General features: G+C 46.6%; 1 protein-coding gene and 1 long non-coding RNA gene across 4 annotated transcripts in view; one reads left to right on the forward strand and one right to left on the reverse strand.

Annotated features, from left to right (window-relative positions):
- The window catches only part of KCNMB2 (potassium calcium-activated channel subfamily M regulatory beta subunit 2), a 156,765-nt gene that overhangs the window by 44,314 nt on the left and 89,359 nt on the right, over positions 1-23,092 (reverse strand). Inside the window, exons 1-2 of one of the 3 annotated variants that reach the window (XM_050902668.1) lie at positions 9,840-9,913; positions 7,517-7,666 (exon numbers count right to left, since the gene is read on the reverse strand). The exons of the other annotated variants lie outside the window; for them this stretch is intronic. Of the exons in view, the coding sequence (XP_050758625.1) occupies positions 7,517-7,666; positions 9,840-9,913 (224 nt within the window). Of the gene's footprint in view, positions 1-7,516; positions 7,667-9,839; positions 9,914-23,092 lie in introns of those variants that run through there. 3 annotated transcript variants of the gene reach the window in all.
- On the forward strand, positions 1,403-21,248 carry LOC127020197 (uncharacterized). Its single transcript, XR_007767029.1, has 3 exons — positions 1,403-1,527; positions 17,230-18,096; positions 20,826-21,248. It is a non-coding gene; the product is annotated as an uncharacterized LOC127020197 (long non-coding RNA).

Genomic DNA, 23,092 nt, shown 5'->3' on the forward strand with positions numbered 1-23,092 from the left:
GGAGACCTGCGAGGCTCTGAAAGCTCAACTAAGCTTTTGGATGATTATCCAGATGAAGCCTTAAGTACAAATATATAATATCTGTTAGCATTAATGAAAGCCTTGTAATGGACCTCTGTAATATTCGCACTTTATGATAGCCTAAAACCACCTGGTCCTATATCAAACTCATCACTATTTGCAGAAGCAAAATCAAGACAAAAAAACCTGAAACAAACATAAAGAAACAAGAGGTACTTCTTTGGTGGCTTCTCAGAGACAAGCTGCACAAGGGTGTAGAGGGACCACATAATTTACAGGTGGAGAGTATATGTAACCGTCATACGGGTATCAATCACATTCACGTACCAGCACCTTTCTGTATGTAAACACACTTAACTGGTGTTTCTTCTTTTTCAACCACCATGTCTGCAAATTGAAGCCTACTATTGCCACTAGCGCCACACACAACTCACACAAACATCCATTTCTGGTGATACTTTCAGAAATGACTAGGTGTTTAGTAACCCAGGCTTTGGTTGTATCATGCGAGGGGAACTAGAAAGCACTGATATTCAGAGTGTTGTGTCATCGAGACAGTTTTGGCATGACATATCCTAATGTTGTACCCTAACATTGCCAGGACCTGTAACAGTGTGTGGAAAAAACAGTGGTTTTATTTTTCGTGTGTCTATTTGAAGGGTTAGATATAATTGTTAACATACAGCATGCTACTACCAGCAAAAGTATTAATATAGATCTCCTACTGCTAGTGTGTTTTGTTATTAACTACTACTCATAATGTATATTTTCACATGTGAGTGGAAGTATGCGATAAAGGCATTCCTTAGCAAGTTTGTGCAGCTTACTCTTCAGCCATGACTCACCCCTTACTCTGAGAAGCAAAGCCCAAGTGACCCAGCTGTGGTGAGCACACTGCCATCACGGAGGCAGTTTCCTTAGCAACACGAGCCACACAAAAACATCCAAAACATCTTCTGCCTCCTGCTCGCTGTCCCTTGAAGTTGTTGCTAAATAAGCGGATGCTAAACCTCCTACCTGAATTTCAGAGGTGCAATCGATGTCTCACAAAGCAAAACCAAGCAAGTTAACTTTTGCTACTGCCCTGACTTCAGCCTTAATAGGAAAAATAATATATGTTTTTTTCTACTATGTTATCTCCAAACACTGCCTGGGTTCATAAACAAAGGAAGCAGCTCCTAGGTCCTCAGCTGATACTAATGGTCATTAGGGATCTGTTAAAGTTAATGAAACTATGGCAATTCAGAGCGATCAGCCCAGGATGTGCTGGGTGTTTGTGGGTTCCATGTGCTCACGATCAAGGCTAGATTGAGAACAGATAAATTGTTCACCCAGCAGTGTTAGTGATGGTGGGGGGTTTGTTGGGGGCAGTTTTGTAGAATTTCTTACTGAGGCATTTTGAAGAAAACAGCTTTTTGGAGGTGTCAGAGTAAAGAATTGGGAGCTGTTCTTTAATGGGAAAAGGTGTTTGCAAGCAAGTGGAAAAGCGCTATTTCTACATCCAAGGTATTGTGTCCAGTAATCTGAAGTATTTCTTTTTGTTTGTGCATTGTTTCTTAAAGTATCTTTACTCCTTGTATTGCAGCCTTCTGGGGTAAAGTATGTATATTGTACTGCATCAAGATGTCACTTTTTTGTGTTTACTGTAATCTGCATTAAAGTTCAGTAAGGCTGAATGTACATGCTTTCCTCCCTGTGTAGGCATGTGGTCATGGAAGAACTGTGCAGAAATGAATGTATTGATTTATGTCTATCACTGTTTGACAAGAGCAGATGAGGGTCTTGGAGTTTTAGTTTAGCTGATGGACCATACTAAACATGGCCTGGTTCTGCTGCTATTATGTGTGAGTTATCTTTGATGCAGCCAAGTCACTTTTGAAGTATTGTAGAAGGTGAAACAGAGCCAGCTTTATAGGCAATAATAACAGAATGATACTATTTAGGCTAAAATGAGTCAATATTTGGAAAATTCCACTCTTAGTAATAAGACCTTGCCTGAGGGAGGCTGACTGGTGCTGCCTGTACCAGATGGGAGAGTGGGTTAGTAGAATGAGACAGAGCCTGAGTGCTCCTGTGGCCACCAAGAGGCAATGCTGGGGGTGCAGCTTCAGGGGAACACGAGGGTGCAGCCAGGAGAAGAGGCGTGTGGGCACCAAGTCATCTCAAAGTGGGAAAAATAAGACATGAGAAATAGAGCTTTAGTTGCGAAGGGGACAAGTGCTGGTGGTAACCTGCTTGGTGGTGGGAGGGGATGCAAACCTGATTATTGAGGCGTAGGGTGAGCATGGCGTAGCTGCAGGTTTCAGTTAAAGGTGGAGGAAGAAAAGGCAAATTTGGAGAAGGTGTAAAATGATAGAGATTTGAGCTTTTGAGGGGCTTGTCCCTGGTAGCCCTTGATGGTGGTCCTGTCCCCAGCTGGGGCCCAGTATGAGGCTGCCTGACCTGCTTTTCCAGGGCTGCTAGCTCCTGCTGGCATCAGAAGCAGGAGGCCCTGGCTGTGTTATGCTGACACTTGTCCTATAAAACTGACAGCAATGATGAATGATAGTCCATATTTCTGTAATATCTTCTTCCTCAGGACACCTAACAACATGCTATTGACAATATTTTTGAGGGCTGGATTTCAGCCAGTTTCTTGAAGAAGCAATAGTTTGGCCATGGTCCTACAACAGGGAGCCCCAGTCTTTAATGCTTATGATCAGGGATGAGGGACTTGCTTTCCCTTCTCCCTGCTGACCACCTCCCTCAAATAAACAACCTTTCCTTACAGCGTATGCTGTATATCCAGGACTGTCTAGAGAGTTTTTAAGGATGTTAACTGCTCAACCTGAGCACCTAGTTGGTCTCAGCTTGATGCTCAAACTCTGAAGCCACCTCCTTTAGTTGAACAAGTGTCTGTGCTCTAATCAGTGTTATTGGATGGGAGCAGCTGTCTGTAGTACCAGACAGCAGATCTAATGACTTATCGCTGGAGGAGTTCTGGGCTAGACTATAGCAATACCTTATTAAATACAGCTCCAAGGGAGCCAATTTTGCTAGTTTTGGAGAGATTACAAACAATTGAGAAAGAAATGAATCTTCTTTCTATCCTTGGTCCATCGCACAGGTCAGGACTTCTCTAGTTATTTGTGGCCTGAATCTGTTATTGACCATTGTATTCCTTGGCATGAACTGAAATTTCAGCCTCCAGCTTCATGGCCATTAAGCATGGTGATAATAAGTGATGCATTTGTCTCACATGATGAGTTTGCTTGTGGAAGCTGCAGACAGTTTGATTGGCTTATGACTGTCAGGTGCCTACAAAAATGGCCAGTCTGGAATGGCTGCTTGCTTGTGTGACATGATGGTAACTCCTGCAGATGCTGGGCACTTGGCTAGGAGCAGTGCTCCAAAACAGCTGTGGCTTTCTGGTGCCCTGATGAAATTTCCTGCTTCTTAGTTGAGAGTGTGGTTGTAAGGATAAAAAGGGCATGGATTAAACTCACCTGATCCTTATGGTGGATTCTGGTAGAGCTTTTCTGCTCAAATGTTTTGCCTTGTTTTCTCTGACCCCTCTGACATTAGTCACTTGCTGGTCTTTTTGATTTAACAGCATAAAACAAAACAGGCATGATTTGTACTGCAGCAGTAAGAATGGGAGCTGAAGCTTTCAAGCACCTTATGTGTATGCAAAGGAGACTAATGCACTTGAGGCAGTGACTATGCTAAAGACTACTTTAAATCCTTGAGTGTGGGCCTGAGTGGAGTTTGAACAAGCTGGGTGCTTATGCAATTAAGGCAAAGCTGTGCTGCTTATCGAGCACTTACAGCACTTGATAGGGATACAGATGGGTCAGATAAATGCTATGTGGTCACCTAGTTAATCCCCAAATAGAGGGAAATTGGCACCTGTGCTGTGTGGAAGAGGCCATGGATTTCTGTCTCAGGCTGTGTAACTGCAGGCTCAGATCCTGAGGAGTGATTGCCATTTTAGTAGCACCTGTGCTCTTGTTTTACTGTGGTGTTGCTTATTTTTATGGATCAGGAGGTTGCCATCAATTCCAAAAATACCAAGAGTACAATATGAGCCCATGAGGTCAGGAGTGGATGTGTACTTGAAGAAAAAAAACATTTTGAAAGAACTATCAATTTTATAATCACTGTAGAGGATTGACACAACAAAGGACTGTTTTTTCTGCTGAGTGAAACAGAAAACAAGGAATCAAAATTTCCAGATTGTGTTTTCAGCTTTTCCATCAACTTGTGTTTGGAGGTAACCAAGCACCTTCCTTCCCTGCTTTTGCCTCCTGTAGATAAGGCAGAGCTGTAACTGGGAACAGAGGTGTCCTGTGGCTTTAAGACTGTACGGTGATGGAAAGCTTTGGCAAATGCTCCTATGGAGAAATAAAATGATTAATCTGTGGGAATCTGAGAACACTTATGACTTCACTTTTGGTCTTGTATCCGTTGTTTCACTTACAAAGCTGTTAATGTCTCATAATGTACATCAGGCCATATCTTAATGATCAAAAAGGGTCTGTTTTATCTGTAACTAGTGAGAAATGCAATTATTTTAAGTAGTGTAACTTCTGTACCAGTCAGACAAGTGATATTAAGCAGTTTTAATAACTTGGCTGGAGGCTTGTTTCGGGGTGGTGAAAGCACACCTTTCCTCAGATCAGCATGTTGCTACAACTCTGGAGCTGGTATGGGGGCAATGCAGAGGGGCAAGAGCCCTGGAGGCCATGAGATGGAGGGCAGAGGGACGTGTAGGGAGGGATAAAGCAGTTTGCAGTGTCAGATGTAGCATCTCAGAGGACAGCTGGGGAGGGAGAATAAGACCTGAGTGGGATAGGGGAAATCTAATAAGGATGATAGAGCTAGGGGACACTGGAGAATGGACATGTGCAGAGTGGGAGGGGAGAGGGCTGGAGACAGGGTGAGGGGGAAGGAAAGGTCTTTTTCTTCCACACCAAGACTTTGTGCTGACAGCAAATCCCATCCAGGAGCAACCTTTGCCTCCTAATGCTGACCTGCTAATAGCTGGGAGGCAGCCTGTGGTGCTGAGACCCGGCAGGTCTGCCGGCAGCAGCGGGATGTTTTCCATCATGCTTCCCCACCTCCAAAACTTCCAGTGCTTCTCAAAACCACACAGCTTCACTCGGACCTAATTAACTGTGTATTAGTGAAGATAGACTTTGGTTTTAAGCAGAATAAACCCAACCATGAGCATGTGGGTAGGACATGGATGGGCTTAAGCTATTTCTGAGATTTTTTTCATTTGCTTGTCCCTTGTATGAGATGAAATACATCTCCCCACCAGCCTTTACACATTGGCAGTAGAGTTAAGAATTAGAAGCAGAGTAAAAATGGACAGTTTTCCAAGCTTGTCACATCTCTAGTGTGGAGGGCTACTGTTCAATTCAAATAAACCCAGTACAGAAGCTAATTGCTGAGAAACAGTGGGATCTTTCAAAGCTCTAATTAAAGGCAATTTAAAATCTCCACTGATATTAGCAAGAGCATAAAACTGCTGCTGGACACATACCAGTTAGCAAGACCAGCTTACCAACTGAGGGGTGCAGCTGACCTGTTTTAGAAATGAGCATGGCTCTGGAGAGCAAATTGGGAGTTAAACTGACTGACATTGTACAGAAATTTGGTCTGTTATCCCTCCTGCACACCCCAGCAGTGCAGCTGGGAAATGATACTTCTGAGCACTAAGTGGCAGGTATGTGCCTGTGCTGAAGGGTGAGCGTGGTGCTAAGCGAAGCCAGCTTGATCTGGACCCAGCCCAGCAAAGAATATCGATGTGTGCCTGAAGCACAAGGGTTACAAGCATCTGTGGGCCTGCATCAGGAGTGCAGGTTTTCAGTTCTGTACTGGAGAAGCTTTACATAAATGGCCGTTAACTAATTTTCTCTGCTGTGGTTTAACCCCAGTCAGCAACTAAGCACCATGCAGCCGCTTCCCCCTTCCCCCTCCCAGTGGGGTGAGGAGGAGGAAAGGGGGAAAAAAAAAGTAAAACTTGTGAGTTGAGATGAGAACAGTTTAATAACTAAAGTAAAATATAATACTAACAATAGTAATAAAAAAATATAATAATAATAGTAATGAAAAGAAATATAACAAAAAAAGGAGGAGGGGAGGGAAGGAAAAAACCAGTGATGCACAATGCAATTGCTCACCACCTGCTGACCGATGCCCCAGCAGCCATCTGCCCCTCCCGGGCAACTCCCCCCTGTTTATATACTGGGCATGACGTTCCATGGTATGGAATACCCCTTTGGCTAGTTCAGGTCAGCTGCCCCGGCCATGCTCCCTCCCAGCTCCTTGCACACCTGCTTGCTGGCAGAGCATGGGAAACTGAAAAGTCCTTGGCTTAAGATAAGTGCTCCTTAGCAACAACTAAAACACCAGAGCGTTATCAACATTATTCTCACACTAAATCCAAAACACAGCACTGTACCAGCTACTAAGAAGAGAGTTAACTCTGTCCCAGCCGAAACCAGGACACTGTCTAACTCCATACTTTCCACCTTGCTTCATTTCTGGTGAAACACCTATTGAAATTGCATTGCCTCATGCTTCTGTTAACAACCAAATATTCCACCCAACAGCATTTACTTGTACATGGGCACACAGAAGTGAGTCCCTGGCCACATGGGAACCAGAGGGAGTTCTGCCACTGAGTTCAACTGGCACTAAAAACTATTCCTGTAAAAGTGCATTTCTACAGTTGCACTGTAATCTCTCTGCTGTAGACCTCTAGTTAAATGCATGTTAAATTCTTGGGTCGAGCCACTTGGCAGTAAATTAATGGTCTATAGTGTAGCTACTGCTGTGATGCCTCTCTTCCATTAAGAGAGAGGCAATGTTGCTGTAAGTGGCTTAAATGCCCAGAATAATGGTGCTTGTGGCTTGCACCTGCATAGGGGAAGATGCTTGTTGCATTTAAACAAGATTATATGAGCCAAAAGGCATTGCTCAGCCCAAGAGGCACTGCAGAGTTGCAGTGTCCTAAAGGGAGACTCATGGGAGTGGGGACTTCTGGCATGTCCCCCCATGCATCGTTTCAGGGGGGTTCACACAGACCCCTTCACTGATTGCATTTTGCTGCCTCTGCCTGCCCTTCACCTGGAGGGGTATTACAAGCATCAATACTTCTGTGTTTGTAGCCTCTGAACAAGCATGCAAAAACTAGGAGATTCCTTTGCTACCACTGTTCCTCTGCTGGCACAACGTGCAGCATCTGGTTATTGGTACACTTTATCTACCAAATGATCCTTAAATATAAAGGGGAGAAATGTTGGGTCATCCTGGACGCATGCAATACTCCAGTCTGCTGGGCTGCCTCTGGACTTTTGAATAGTAGCCTGGAAGGCAAGGTTCAGTCCTCAGCATCGGGGTCTCCCCAACACCCTGCCACTTGGCATGCAAAGTGGCACAGAGAGGGGGTGACTTCTCTAGCTTTTTTAAAAGAAAAAGAGTAGAAAGGGAAATAAGAGACATTTACCAGCTTTGAAGGTGGGAAGGGTGCTGAGGCCTTCTGCTTTCCTTTCCCATTGCTGTGCTCCTTGTCTCTCTTGGGCCCCATGTTGCAAATCCTATGCTCCCATCTGAAAAGCACTGGCTGCGGGCTCCCTCCAGAGCCCGTTGACGCAATCTGGGTCATTCGGAGAAGGTTGTCAGGAAGGATCCTGCGCCTCCCTGCTGTGCCGGTGCTGAGCTTTGCCTTCGAGGGCATGTGAGGGGCCAGGCTGGTCCCGAGTCCTGCTCCCAAACCTGGCTTGCTCAACCCACTGCAGCCTCGGGACTCCTGGGGTGACCAGCTGAGGTAAGGCAATGCTGGGGCACTGCATTGGGGACACAGGGGAAATACCCCATGGGATCCATCTAAGCACTTTTTTGGGTGGGAAGAAGTCAGTGGCTGAAGCTAGCACAGAGTATCTGTGAGGCAAAATCCACCTGCCCTGCCAAGGGGCTGTTGGTGAATAAGGGGATTTCCTTATTTCCTTAGTCTTTTCCCTCCTGGGGAAAGACAGGATTTCTTCAAGTGGGACTGAATGGATTATGACCGAGAGCTAATCTGTATGGCTGTTTCATAAGTTTCCCCAGTGCCTGGACTCAGCGCTCAGCAACAGACGCTATATGTGCCGAGAATAACTGATTTCTCAGAAACACCATGTAGGAATATATGCATGCAGAGGTCCGGAGCAAACTATATCAGTGTCTCTGTATTTTAGCTTTATCTGTAACAAAATCTCTCCCCATTCCAACACCAGTTTAGTACTGAGGGACCATATGTGCTGTCAAGCACCCCGGCTTGTTGGAGGCCACCCTTCACCTGGCAGTTTATATTCCTCATGAATCCCCACCTCCTTTCCTTGACCTTATTCTAGGTATTTACACAGACAAATGCTTATGGCAACAAACCTAACTCCGAAGCCAGTGTTTAGACTGTTGTCAGCCTCCTACTCCTTTACTGCAGTCAAAATTCACAAGCAAGATGGAATGCAGGTATTCCTCCAGCTCAGGGACCATGCCATACAGGGGTTATGCTACTGTTAGTCCCTGTGTTCAGACCAGCTTTGCTGCATAGCAAAAGTCACAGCAGCAATGAATTTCCAAGGCTTTCCAGACCAATGGTTACTGCAACGCGGTGGAAGTGAAGACTTAAGTTCTTATCTGGACACTCTTTCTGTTCAGCTGCAGGTTTTTATCCAAATTATTTAAATGCTCACTGCCTCCATTTCTTCATTTGTAAATCCCTAACCTGCCTGTTTGCTCTTTTTGGATTAAAAGCACTGTGTAAGATACAGTTCAGATTCCAGCAGCTGCTGCTTGTACACAGTTGGAAAAACAAACTCTGAATGCTTTCTGGGGAATATGGATATCCCAAATCAGCCTAAGGCTGGAATAATGGCACTGTTGTGGCACAGCACAAGTTTGTAAGCTGGGGAGTGCGTGGAAGTTTGTGCTCTGCCTGTGGGAAGTTTGTGTGCAGTTACTACTTCCTCAGCCCTTCTCTGTTTTAAATGTAAACATATAAATGACTTCAGCTTCACCCTAAAGTGAATAAAGATCGTAAATATGAAGTCAAATAAGACCCAGTAGCCTGTTAAGTGCATGAAATCTGGCAGCCTGTTTTAATTTGCTGTTACTACACCTTTGATTTGCCTGGCACAGCTGGGAAGTGCAGCAAGTGAATGCTGTACAAGCCCCTGTGTGTGAAGTTGGAGAGGGATGGACAGTGAGTTACCCACTGGCTGTGAGCCATGGCTTGGAATTTCCTCACAATTTTTTTTTTTGCAGTGCTGAAAGCAGCTTGCTGTCAGCAAGTGTTTCTTGTGCCCCTTCCCTACCCCATATGCTGTTTTCAGTCTCTATCGCAGCATTTTGGAGTATTTTGCTTTCCAAATGAGGCCCACGGGGTACTCTAATAAGTTGTCCCCCCATAATAACATCACAATATGTATCACTAAAACATTACTGTAAGCTTCTAGCTCCCGCCCACAAATGCTACCAACAGCTAATTCATTCCTCAGATGAGTAAGTGTAATTCATCTCAAAACAGCACTTGAAATTGTTTGCCTATAAAATGTCCTTCACTCAAATCCTTGGTTAAAGCCTGGCTCGTGCCAGCCTCGTCAGACATAACTGCTCTAGAAAATCCTCTTCCAGGGTGCACTTAGCAGTAAAGCCTGAATTTGCTCTAACACATGCTTTAATCTTCACTCCCCAATACTTCACGGCAGCCCGTCTAAGCTCTCGGCACCGTCCCCGTCCCGAACGCCTCGGTGCATCCTGCAGCTTCCCCCGGTAAGGATCAGGTTTACCTTAGCAGCAGCGGAGCAGCAGTGCCCAAAATGGAGATTTCAATGGGATCTGACAGGGAGATTTTCCCTCTCATCTACACACTTCTGTAGTTTCCACCTTTGGGAAAACAGCCTATCTACAAGCAGAAGGTTTCCATATATCTTGTCTCTCGATGTCTCCAAATGTTTCTCGCTGCTCTTGCAGTTCCCAGGCAGTTTTAATTACTTTGTGTTTTTAAATAGAGACGAAGCACCAGTGTTCAGTAATTATTCAGAAACGAGCCGCCAGAAGGAAGTGGGTGCGAAGACCCTCTGAATAAAGTCAGCCCAAAAAAGCTGAGCTTTCTCTCTCCAAACTTAATTTCACAAAGCTCCTTGTTATCCCCACCTTCATAAAAACTCCTCTTCCCATCCTCTCTGCCTGCACATCCCTGGCTGCCTGGGCTCCTCCGGGGCATGATGGTCATCCCTGCGAGGGTGGGATGCTCAGCATGGAGTTGGTGCCTTTGCTGTCATTTGGCAAAATTCATCCTTCTCACCTGCTCCTTGGAAGAAAACTGCAGGAGTCTGGCAGGAAAGTGGGCTCAGGGTTGGGGCAGTCCCAACACTGTGCCGAGCCTGTGGCCGGCACGCAAATAGGCAGCACCTCGCCTGGCTGTGCAACCTTTACTTTCCGAAATGCCAGGGCTGTGCGGAAGCAGGCGTGCAGCTCTTTCTCCAGCGCTTGCTCATCCCTGCGTATCCTTGCACGTGCCGGTGTGAAATCAGGGGCTTCCCAGCCTTTCCCTCAGTCACCTCCATCGGACCACTTTGTCCTTGGGTGGTATTTGCTTTTCCGAGTCAAGAGCGTGCCGGAGAGACACTCCTGTTCGTCTCAGGCTGCTCACTGATTTCCCACGCTATGCGCTTGCTATTTGCTCCTATGGCAAAAATAAAAGCTGCTTTTGCTGGTGTGGTCCACAGTTGGTTGTGATAGGATCTTTTTTCCCCCTGTTTAAAACGTAAGGTCTCATGAATTAAGCTACAGCCTGTCTAGATCTTATACCAGTCAGTGTCTGATTCATCAGAGAATCTCCTTGGTAACTAGCGTTCCTCTCTGATGATTTGCTACAAAAAAGCTCTCCCAATTTAAAGATAAAATACAGTGAAAGCAGAAAGAGGAGCTACACCATATAGATACCTTATACAGAAACATATGCCTTGCGTGCATGCAGCTATACTGGATATTTTCTGATGTGTGTGGGAAGCAGCCTCTCTGTGAAACAGCGTGGTATCACCCTGTAGATGGGAAATGTGCCCCAGCTGCACCATCTCTGCTAGAAATCTTTTTTGCTGCTCCAGGGCCAGTAACCCCGTCTGCAGGGTAAATAATCCCCCAGGAGAAGATGTTGTCGGCATCTAACAAGGGGCTCGGCAGTTCATGCTTTAATAAACCAGATTTCTGGCCTTGTGTGGGACTGATCGCCAATTACAAAGATTCAGAGAGGGTGACTTTCTGCAGGAGGTGTGCCTGGTGTGTTTGATGTTGCCTTGTAGCCCTCCTGCTCTGGTAATGAGGCCCTGCTGCCTGACCCCTCCTCAGCCCGTAGCAAAGCACTGCCTGTGCTCCAGTGGCTGCTCGAGTTGGAGTGAAGGTGCTTGCTGAAGATTTGTGGTGGTTGTTTTTTTTCTGGGAACCAGCATTGCTAGAAAAGTTGATCCAAGGTGAGGCTAAGAATGCTTTGTGTTTGAAATAGCTGGTAATTGTGTTCAAAAAGTTGGTGTAAGTAAAGACTTTGACCCATGAATGCCCAACACCAGGAAGCTCTGCGGTGGGAGCTGCCCGGGGTTACAGAGGGATGAGGCAATGGTGTGGGGCTAGAAACAAGTTTTCACATTGCTGTGTTCTGTGCACCTACAGCCAGAAAGCTCCGACTCCCCATGCGTACATCACCAGTGGGATGATGCTGCCGTACACTGGGCTTTCTATGATGCTGAGCCCAGCGAGGTAGAGAAGGGGACAGACAGACAACCCTAAGTGGGTGCAGCTGAGCAGCTTTTAATTCCTTTTACCAAACAAATTAGGAATCAAAAATCATTCCTAGATTTCTCATGCAAAACCCTTCCAGCAGCCTTCAGCTGGCTCTTGGCAGAGGCTAACAGAGGGAGGATGAAGAGTGGGGCAAGTAGCCTTCCTCTCCACGCTTTCTCACTGGCCATATGCACTTTCTGTCTCATGGCACTAATTCCTCTGAATTAATAGAACAAAGAGCAACAAAACACCAGATCCATGAATTGTCTTTTATCCCTGCAAGAGGCTTTTGAGCTCACCATTAAAGCTTGCCCACCCCCAGGGAAGCACCCAGCAGCCAGAGGAAGGCTCCTGCAGGCAGCTCTGGCAGTAGGGCTATTGTGTACTGTGGGTGTCGGTGATTTGGGACAAAATCCCATAAGGTGTTGTGGCATCTCTGATTTCTGGGCAGGAAAGACCCAGGATCGTGTACTCTGCTTGGGGAGGCCTGATCCAGCCCTACTCAGATTCAGCCCTGTGGTTTCAGAGTGTTTAAATCTTAGCAGGCAAAAGCTCAGGTGTAAATGTGCTGCCCCTACCAGCAAAGCCTAAAGTGCTCAAGCCTCCATTTACCAAGTAATATTGGCGACGATGAACTGGTTCTGATAAATGAGGGTTAAGATAATCAAGCTCATTTTTGATGCAATTGATGCATGTCAGGAACATGACCTCATTCCGGATAAGGGATGGGTTTTTAGATAATCAAAGTTGTGACAAGCAAGGCCTGACTATCACCTCTCAATCAGGGGGAAGAGGGGAGAGATGCTCATCCTTCCCCCATCCCACTCTCCCGCTGCCACTGTGGGTGCTGAGGTGTGCGAGGGCAGGCGAGCCCCTGCCGCGTCCCCAACTTGCTGTGTGGTCAGGTGCCGTTATTTCAGGCCTGAAGGGAAATACAAGGGGAAGCCTCTCCTCCGCCTCTTTCCTGCCTTTTAGTTTTCTTTCTGAAGCTTGAAAGAAAGAGCAAAGCCTTTGCTGCTATCAGATCTCCGCGCCTGTGCCTCTTGGTGGGAGGGAAGCGGAGAAGCAGATGGAGCCCCTGATACAAGGGATGTCTGTGGGGCACGTCCTGGCTGGCTTTGTCTCCAGGCTCCCTCGATAGAGAGAAGGATGGAGGGAGGTCAGGTCCAACAGCACTGGTGCCTGGTGTTGGGGTCTCTAAGACCTGGTGCCATTCTAGGGCCACGATGTGGTTGAAGCCACCAGGCTGGGAAAAGCAGGCTCATTTTTGTTTTGCCCAGGGGTAGCAGGAGCTGCATCTCTCCCAAGCAGAGCATCAGGGCAGAGCCTCAGTGCCATGTCCCACTACACGACTCTCCTGGAGCAGGGGATGCTCCCTTGGAGCCTCTCCTGCTCTGTGGAGGCAGTGGGCAGACCTGAAGATGGACTGTTTACCCTTGCTGAAGCTCTGGAGCATGCAGGGGGCAGAGCTCAATTTTTATGTTATATTTTAATCACACCGTTGTGACTTGGAGCTTGTCACAGGGAGAAGTGGAAAAGCATCAAAACCTCCTTGTTGCTTGCCCCCCACCCGGTGCCTGCAGCCTTCAGCTGGTTCCCCTGCAGGTGCCTGCAGACAGCGTCCCCTCGGCTGTATTACTGCTTACCTTGGGTGGTTTCGGTTACAAATTCATATTTATAAAAAAAAAAAAAAAAAAAGAGCTTAAGTACAGTGTTTTGCTGTTCCTATCACCTTTGCAACGTGTTTCTATTCTGGGAAACGGAGCAAAGGCGGCTGCAGCTATTTATAGCCGGGGAAGGTGCATGGATCCAGGCGCCCGTGGCCTGGGGTGGGCATGGGGCTGCCTGCCTGAGGGTGGCAAGGATGCGCCCTGCAATCAGAGGTGATTTTTTTTTTTTCCTTTTCTGTGGCTCTTCTGGTTTATTTCAATTGCTGGTCTAATCCTGAGTCGGATTTGAACTTAAAGGAACATCAGTGGCAGTAAAAAAAAAAAAAAAAAAAAAAGGAAATGTGCACAGCCTTGGCGAGTATTTTTTATGAATTGGATCTCTTGAGATGAAAGCTTCATTACTGCAAAACAATGAGCCCGCTACACCCTCAGTAGTACAAATGGGTTTCATTTGTATTAGAAGATACAAGCTTATTATTTTTAGTCTGTTCCTGTAGCACCAGGAATGTTTAATGTGATAATCAATGTAATTGAGGAACTGAAGGTACAGAAAGTTGCAACACTCTCAGGGGTGATAATGACTACAACTGTAGCGCTGCTGAAAGGTCTGGGGGACGGGTACAGGTGTGGGTAAAAACAGACTCAGATTCCGAGTGTGGATGATCCCACGTAATGCTGGGGTCTGTGGGAGGGCACCAGGCAGCTCCAGCGCAGCCCCTTGCACCAGGGGCCAGACCCTCCCCAGTGCCAGTGGGATGTACCCAGCCCCGAGCACCCAGCAAGAGGCTCAGGGCTGTGGGACGCACCCAGGGACGGCTCTGCTGGAAGGATATGGGGAGAAGGAGCTGCTACCTTCTCCCCCAAAACCTGAGGGCTCGGGAGGGGCAGTGTCCCCTCCTGGGGTCCGGTGGGAAGAAGGACATCCAGGAGCAAGCCTGGCTGCAGAACTTGGCAGCTATGTTTGTCTGAGCAGGTCTTTACTGAGTGTTTGCAAACCTTGATAGGTTCACAATTTGGCCAGTTCGGCTTCTTTTTTTTCCAGAAATAGCAAAAGACACACTTTTGACACCAAAACCCTCCTGCCAAATTCCCAGCTCCTCCTTCTAAGTACAGGGTTGCTAAAGCTTTTCAATTAATTGCTTCAGAGCCTTTAACATGGACAAAACATGGCGTTTCCTTTCCAGCCTGCTGCTCGGAAACTGTGAAGCCGTTTTGTGAAGCCTTCCCCCCTCAAAACTCAGCCTGCGGCAGGCATCCACCACAAATATTTTCAGCCTGAATTCTATGGAAAGCATAAGCAGTGAACTTGTCAGAAGACCTGCCAGCTATAGGTGTGTCATCTATAGCGCTTTGGCCACCGCTCGGACGAGCCCAGCTGCATGCAGCTCCCGCTCCGGCTTTGAGGAGCTGCTGGTTGCCATGTACCAAATTCAACTGCTCCTGTACCTCCAGGCAATTTCACTGCTAATTTTAGTCCCTCTGTGATACAGTGGGGTTTTTTGTTTGTTTGCTGGTGATTTACTGTGTGCATTAGTCCGTAGAATAGATGGCAGGGAAGAAGGCGGCTTGTTGGCTCTGCCCTGGCTGCTGCCGCTGGGGCAATGAGGCTGAGTGTGGGGCAGCTGGGATCCCCTGTGAGCTGCTGGACATCAGCCTGAGTGGTGATGGGTGACAAGAAATGTCTGGGACACAGGGGAGATTGGATATTTTTTAGATGCAGCCTCCGAAGCTGCTAAATTCAGAGCAAGGCTGAGAGAAATGACAGCCTGCAAGGGTGCAGTCAGGTTTGTTTTCAGCCCTCTCTGTTTTAATTTGTTTCACTTAGAGGAGGGAATTTTTCTGTGCTAGAAAAGTTGCCTTGTTCTAGTGCTTTTCTAATAAATTATGGCTTTAGAGACCAAAAGCTGTTTGGTGCCCTCCCTTGTGGGGAGAGCTGCCAGAGCTCCCCTCCCACGCCGGGACGGGGTCCTGGCTGGCAGCATTCGAGCCAGTGCCCAGCGCTGCCCCACGGCACAGGGCTTTCTCCCTCTGCCAGTCTTGCACAGATAACTACAGAGAAGCCAGGTTTGTCCATTAAATGAACTCACTTTAGCATATGCAATCAGTTGTGCCATGAGTTATGTTTAAGCCTACTGCAATCAGAAAGCACTTTGCTGAGGGGAAACCACTGAAGCCAGAGCTGAAGGTATGGCTGCGGTGATGCATTGGCTGCGGTGTTCACGCTCATAATGCAATTGCTTATATTACAAAGCAATTATCAGGGTTTAAAGTTCCAACTGCATTTAGAAGGCGTATATGCCTGGGGGTTTTCCATTTGCAGAGATGTTTCTTTTATTGTACTTACTTGCCTAATAACTTTACCATTTTAAACACATCGAGGTGTTTTAGAAACCTATTTGTGATCTTTGTTGAAAAACAAAGGCAATCCTGCCAGCTCCACACAGAATACTTGCTCCATCGCAAGCTGCTCCTAAGGCCCGATTCAGGTTTTGTGCAGGTTTAATGAGGTAAAACCCCTGTACAGTGTTTCCTGCTCCCTTTCTTAATTTTTGGCAGCATATCCTTTAGCTGGGGCAGAGCACTTTGGTGCTCTCTCTGTCACTGCTAAACCATCAGCTTTTCCCTATCCGTCCAACCCCTCCAGGGGCAGCAGTCACTCTTGCAGTAAATTTTCACCCCAAATAACACATCATTCTTGCAGCCCGTTCCTGGTGTTCTGCAGACAGGCTGGCTGAGGGGGTGGGAAGGGTGAATTTTCTCCATCAGCTGCTAAAGAGCAAATTTGCTGCTGGTATTTTGAGGTGGTGCCATGTTGGAGAGCAGGGCACTGGGGCAGGGCTCCGGGCAGCTCCAGTCCAGCCCAGAAGGGCCAAGAGCTGAACAGGGACCTACTGGAGGAGATAATTCAGACAGCCCTTATCGTTTAGCAAGGGAGAGACGGTCTGCAGAGAGGGTGATGTCCAAACCTGACAATTCAACGCCTCCCAGGAGTGCTACAGTTACCTTAAACAATATCAATAGACTAATTATCACACAACCTTCTATCATGTGCAAAATGCATATGAAACTGCATGAGTAATTTCCATAGTAACCATAATCATAACCTTCCTATGTAGGGATTCAAATGCCAGAATGATGCATACTGATGATAGTACCACGTACATACGTGTCCTTGCATAAAGCATATACTCTTCTGACAGCCAGTATTTTGTTTCTGGGCTTCCACTGCTTGGCTTATAAGCACTTACAAAACCTTGATTACTCATGTGTAATACCTTTGCACTAGACATATGTTTCTGTAATATCTTTAAGGTTACGTGGAATTCTATTTGCAATCCCTTTTATAAATAATAATACAAAACACTTGCTGCTAAATCTGGCTGTCAGCAAGCAAATGCCAGGAACCAAAATGATTATTATTTGCACCATTCCAAAATCCATTAATTTGCTTGTTGCGGCATTAGGTAATGAACGTTTCTGCAGCAAGGTCACAATTCTGTTTTACATCAAATAACTATCTTTTCTCATGTATGATACATGAAGCATATTTCTTGCTTAGGGCATAATGTTTTATTAAAATTATTTTCCTTTGTTCCTTCTTACAGATTGTCTATTATGACTCTAAAGAATGCCTGCATGACATCTCTTTTTAAATTCAATGCATAATTATATAAAACAGAAATTCATCTGATGCTACATTAAGAAACCTCTCATCATTTTCTTTGAACAGGAGGACACGCTGCTATTATTTACCAGACAACATGGATTTAGCTAAGCTTCGTGGAATTTTGCAGTCACTGACACACGTATCAGATACGGGCAGAGCAAGGATGGAAATAATGTGAAGGCAAACTGTTCAGTTCAAGCCAAAAAGACTAATGGAAGTAGTAAAAATAGTAAAGATATGAAAGCAAGAACTACTGAAATAAATATCTGAGATGGGAACTTGCAGGAAAGGTTCACTGCAGCTGCAGACGCGCCTAGCTGAGTGTCAGCCTGGGTTAATTTGCAAGGTGACAGACGTCTTGGGAACGGGCAAGTGCTGAAGAAATGAGCTGGTGTCCCTGGGCCAGGTCTGCTCATGGAGCTGAGCCACTCTCAGGTGTCCTTGGAGCATCACTGATTTACTGCAGCTGTGGCTTTGGCACTTGCCTTTAAAGATGATTATGCAATCCTACACCTTTTTAATCTTTGGAAATGCAAAAAGCCTCAACGCCCTCCTGGCAGCACATATACAATTTTGATTGACTGACCCTATACCGCTTGATCTGCTTCATCCAGTTCAGCTGGTCTTGTCTCACCTCTGGCTCTTCCTTTGAGCCCAATTTTCCCTTGATTGGCTGTAACCACCTCTTGCTGGCCTTCTTGGTGCTCCTGCCAGCCACCATGCCCAGGTGTCTCTGGTTCCCCCAGCTCCTCCTCCACCAGGACTGCTCCTAAATACCCACCCAGGCTACCCTGAGATGTGATTTCACTGTCTCCTTGCTGTGACTGGCGGAACCTCAAGGATGTCCCCAACTGTTGTAGCATCCCCCACGCAAGGACAGAGCAGCAAAGTGGTCCCCACACCCTAAACTTGACTCTGAGTTTGCAGGAGGTAAGTGCTGCTGTTACCATTGTGTAGATAGAAAACCTACTGGGTGGCAGATGTTAAGTGTTTGGCTCAAGGTCACAGCGTGTATCTTTGAAATCATTTGATAAACATTTCATTCTCAGCAAAGGATGTGCTTTGGGCTGTGATCTTATCCTATAACAAAAGCTGAGATATGTTCCTCCTCTGTCATTCTAGTCCAGTGGTATATGTTGCTCACACTTATTATTAAGTGGAAGATCATTAACTTTGCCTTCTGATATATGTTTTTAATTTCGTTATTCATAATGAGTTCACTGCTGCAGCAGCAGGAGTGAAATATGTGATACTACTGGAATTTCTTTGCAATTCAGCGTTAATTAATGTCCACTTCTTACACAGCGTTAACAATAATGTGCCTAATCTTTCAGAGGCCATTGTGGAAAATTCTTTGTTCTTTTCTAGCTGGCAAGAAGTGAGATTTGCGTTTTAGCCTTTTGTTTAAAAATGCCTCTTAAGGGTTTTGAAGTGTAGGAGAGTTGAACGTAGCACCCTTGTTGTCTGACCCTCTGCCATGTAATTGGGATTCCAGTCAATCTACTCGCCTTGTCTCTTCATGTTTGCCAGTCGGTGAAGGGAAGGACACCTCATTTCCACAGAGACCACGATAAACTTTTTGTTAGAACAACAGGTCTGTCAGCCCTTATTCCCTTTCTTCCAGCAGAGTTTTATTTAAATGAGCTGTGTCACTCGCTACTGCTGAGACTCTTTGCCTCCCCTCGCATGGGATGGGCTCCCGTGTCTGTAAGGTGCTTTTCCTCACCCGTCCATTGCGATAACAGTGTACTGCAAGTTTTGTTGGTCTTTTAACTCTCTGGAGGATTAGACATGCAATTTAGCAAAACTGGCCATCCAGTGATAAAAATGTGACACTAAAATCAAGTTGCTATTTGTCTATACTGTGAGACTTGCATTAATACCATCCCCAGGTTAAACCCATTTCTTCACAGGTCAAAGGGGATGGATTTACTGGTCTGAAACGTTGATTTTTCAGCACACCTTGCTGCTGTTTTGGGGGTGCAGTGTGTATGCGTGCCTCCTCAGCCCTGCCTGGGGGAAAGGAGGGGCTGGGGGTTGGGAAATTCTGACCTGTGACTCTCTGTAGAGACTGGGGAATAGCCAGGCTGATGGTTCATGGCTTATAAATGTTGTGCAGCCCTCTGCATTTAATGATCTCTAGGTCAGCAGCAGGATTAGGTAGACTTTAGGCCTTCAGCACCACACTGAATGCCTCTGTGAGGATTAAAGGAGTAAGTTGCTGTCAGAAGTCAAAGGCTGTTGCACTCTCTCTTCCTGACCCTTTAAAGCATGGTGTAGTGGGTCCTTTCAATGTAGACAGAGAGCTGAGAACTTCATTCATGCACTGAAATGCACACAGATTTAAACAAGAGATGCTGCTTCCTTTTCTGAGAGCCCTGTAAGGGCTGTGTGGGAGTGGGATGATGTTGTATGGCAAACTTGGGAATTTCTGTGTGACCTTGCTGCTAAAAGCTTCATCTTGCCGCACCAGGGGATACCACTGAACTTATGCATGAACTCTTCATTTTTTTTTGCTGTTCTTAGGCTGCTGAATGAGCGGCTCTGGAAACTAATGGGTGTGAGCATGGAGATTCACTCTTAGGTGCAATTCCCTACTGGTTTTTTTTTAAACGCAGGAAATTTGGTGATCCATGCAGGGCATAGACCTCTGTGTGGGGACCAGATCCCCCCCTCCAAGGCCATGTGGGAGTTGGAAGGACACCTCCTCTGGGCTCTGCGTGCTGCCTGTATGTCCCCTTCCCCTGCCTGGATGGGGCTGCCTGGGCTCCGAGCACCCTGTCATGCACAGCAGGCAGTGCCTGGCTGCCAGGACAGCATGAATTGCCAGGGTGACTCTGACCCCTCTCTGAAGGGGGCAGCTGAAGTATCACTGGCAGCTGGAACATGCTGGCACACATATTGCAGGCAGTTGAACTGGTTTCATGTAATAAGCCCCTTCTGCCCTAAAAAACCCTAGCTAAACTGTTTCCCATCACTGGAGGAAGGGCATGATTTAGCAGGAGAGTGCTAAGGGAGCTTATGGGCTTCACCAGCTTCCTCTTCTGCTGGCACCACGCTGTCCTCCCTTAACAGCTCTCTGGCTCCTTGGACCCAATTTAAAGAATAGGAGAGCGCCACGTTGTTGTGCTGAGACTATGAACGATGCCAGTATTAGGGCAGATTGTAGGAGGTGAGGGATTTGTGGGAGAGTCCAAAGCTATCCCTGGCTGGAGCCTACTGTCTGCTCCTGCTTGAATCCACCATCTCATAATTTTGCATGCCGCATGGGGAGCTCTCTTGGACCTCCCTGGAATAGGCAATGGAGAGAATCAGCTGCCTACCAGCCCGCGTGAAGGTAGGGTGGGTTGCTAGTTTGCTGCACAGTGCTTCATGTCACAGCTTACACTCTGCATGCTTGGGATGGCATTCCTAAAACCTCCTGCCATGGCCCAGGTCAGAAACACCCTGTGCCCGAGGACAGCCTGGGGATGGGACAGCCTCGTGGTGTGGAGGGTGTGCTGGAGGGAGTGCTCCTCACCTTGTCCCCATGGCTATCTCTGATGCCTTGCTGCGTGTGTCATGTGCATCTGAGCTTGAGGAGCGGCTTTGCTGGCTGGGATAGATGCAGTTGGGGAATCCTTAGCCCTAGTAAGAGCCATCTCTTTGCTGCTTTTCAGTTTTCCAGCCCTGCTTCACTTCAGGTTGGAGCTCGCCCAGTGCTTGTGCAAAGCAGCGATCACAAAGCCAAAGTCTGGGGAAGCTGTGGGTTGGGTGCGCGGAGGCACTTTGAGCTCTCGTGCAGCAGGGATGTCCGAGAGGCACTGCATCTCACCGCTCTGCCCCGGGAGAGCAGCCAGGGCAAACTGCTCCTTTCGTACCTCTGCACTGTCACATCGGAAAGAAAATTGGAAGTGACAGTTATTGCCGTTTCCCATCCTTGCTCACCAGGGCTTGGCAGGGAGACGGCGCTCGCTGTTACAGCCAAGCCTGCCATCTCCTGACCCAGCAGCTTTGGTGGGAAAACTCGGAGGGAAGGATGTTGGATCCTGCTTCACTAATTTTCCGTTAATAAAGTTTCTTGCTTTTGTTTTTGTGTCTAACTTCGAATGTGTGTGGATTTTGGTAAAGAAAAATTAACAACGAGGAACACTAATTGCTGCACCCTGAGGGCAACGGCATCAACCTCCCCATGCGGCATCTAACTTATTGGGACTAACGGGGGGCTAAATACAAACTCCAGTGGTAGCACAGGCACTTTTATTAGTATACCATATTGCTTATAAGTGTGCTTTGCAGAAAAAACCTTACTTTAAACCTTCCTCTTTGCTACACCCACTGACAAATGTAGCCCTGATTTAATATAATGATGTATTGCCAAAGCTCCCATTTGCATCTGTCTGTGCTGAATTCATATGCAGAAGTTTATACGAAGAAATGAATAGCTAAAATTCCTAATGAATTTGGTTATCAGAGAGGCCTTTCTAATAAAGATAATATACGTCAGCAGAGCTGGCAGGGTTTTTACTGGGGCAATTTTTCATTGAGTCCAGAGTAGATGTTCTTTGATAAATCTTGTCAGTGCTGTCACTCTCGGTCTTAATGGCATGAATAGCCATTTAGCTCGCAAAACAGTGGAGCCATTCAGTGGCCCGTGGGTTTTGGCATCATGCTCAAGTGTTTTCCAGCCTTTCCTGTCTTTTGCCAATCTCTCTAATTCACTAACTTTTTTTATAATGCAAGAGAGGCTCACACAATGTATCTCTCAACCTCTGCTGTTCAGATTCTTATGATGGATGCTGCCTACTTTCACTGCGGGACGTGATCACTGCTGCAGTTTACCTGGCTGTGTTATCAGAGAAGTGTAGATGGAGCTAACACTTTGTTCTTGGGGCACCTGTATGGTTTGTTTTGTACCTTTCCCTTTCAAAAGCTTTTGAATCGAACTTCCTTTCTGGCTTTCACAGCCACTTGTAGGTCTGGACCAAACTGAAGCCTAGGAGATAAACCACACTGTATTTTTTGTGCAGAGTATGGCAAGTTCATTCATTACGGGGGATGCTGCTGCTTGCTGAGCCACTGCCAGCTAGTTGCGTATATCTTGAGCATCACAGTCTGTCTCATCGAGACACCCACAGCCCGAGGCTGCGAGTCCACAGCTGCGATGTTTGCTTGCTATCACGATGACAATGACCTTGTTTCCCTGGCTGGGCTTGAAGTCACCACTGTGTAACGCAGGGTGCATACCCTGCCAACGGGGACAAGCAGGGAATTTGGAAACAGCTAGCCTGTCCTTGGTACCTGGGGCTAGTGCTCGTGCTCCTTCCTTGCCACATGTTGTGCAGGACCAGTGGATCTTAGTCCCGCTGTGTCAGCCGCACAGTAGCAAGTGGTAGGAGGTTTTTTCTTTATTTCTTCTTTTAAAGTATCTGTTGCTGATTTTGCATGTCAACAAACTCCAGTGTCCGCAGCAGAGACAATATCTTATTGAGTTGGTTAGCATCTGTGGAGATCTCAGCAGAAACACAAAAAAATGAGTAAATGCTGTATAGTTTAGTGAGAGTTGTGTAGCAGCTTTATCTAATACTGACCTTGCGAGAAGTCCTTGGATGATGTGAACTGGCTCTTATTGCTAGCGGAGCAAATAAAGTTGAAGCAGTTTATACCAGCTGAGCACCTGGTCATTATATCTAATGTTGTAAAAGCTGCTGTGGAAGCACAGGCTAAAATGGCTATTCATCTTTGATCCCTCAGTGATATGAGAGTCTCCAGTAATCTCTAAGATTAGGGTTATAGAGAGCTCAAATTTTATCTACAGCCTGCTAAACCCTGCTTACAAAATCTTTCAGTTCAAAGAGGAAAGTACTGCATGTGCAGTATTGCATGGGTCTCTCCTCCTTCAGTGTGCCTCTTCTGGGCTTTTAAGTGTGTGTCCGTGGTGCCCTGA

Source organism: Gymnogyps californianus, chromosome 10 (assembly GCF_018139145.2).
Source record: "Gymnogyps californianus isolate 813 chromosome 10, ASM1813914v2, whole genome shotgun sequence".
Lineage (NCBI taxonomy): Eukaryota > Metazoa > Chordata > Aves > Accipitriformes > Cathartidae > Gymnogyps > Gymnogyps californianus.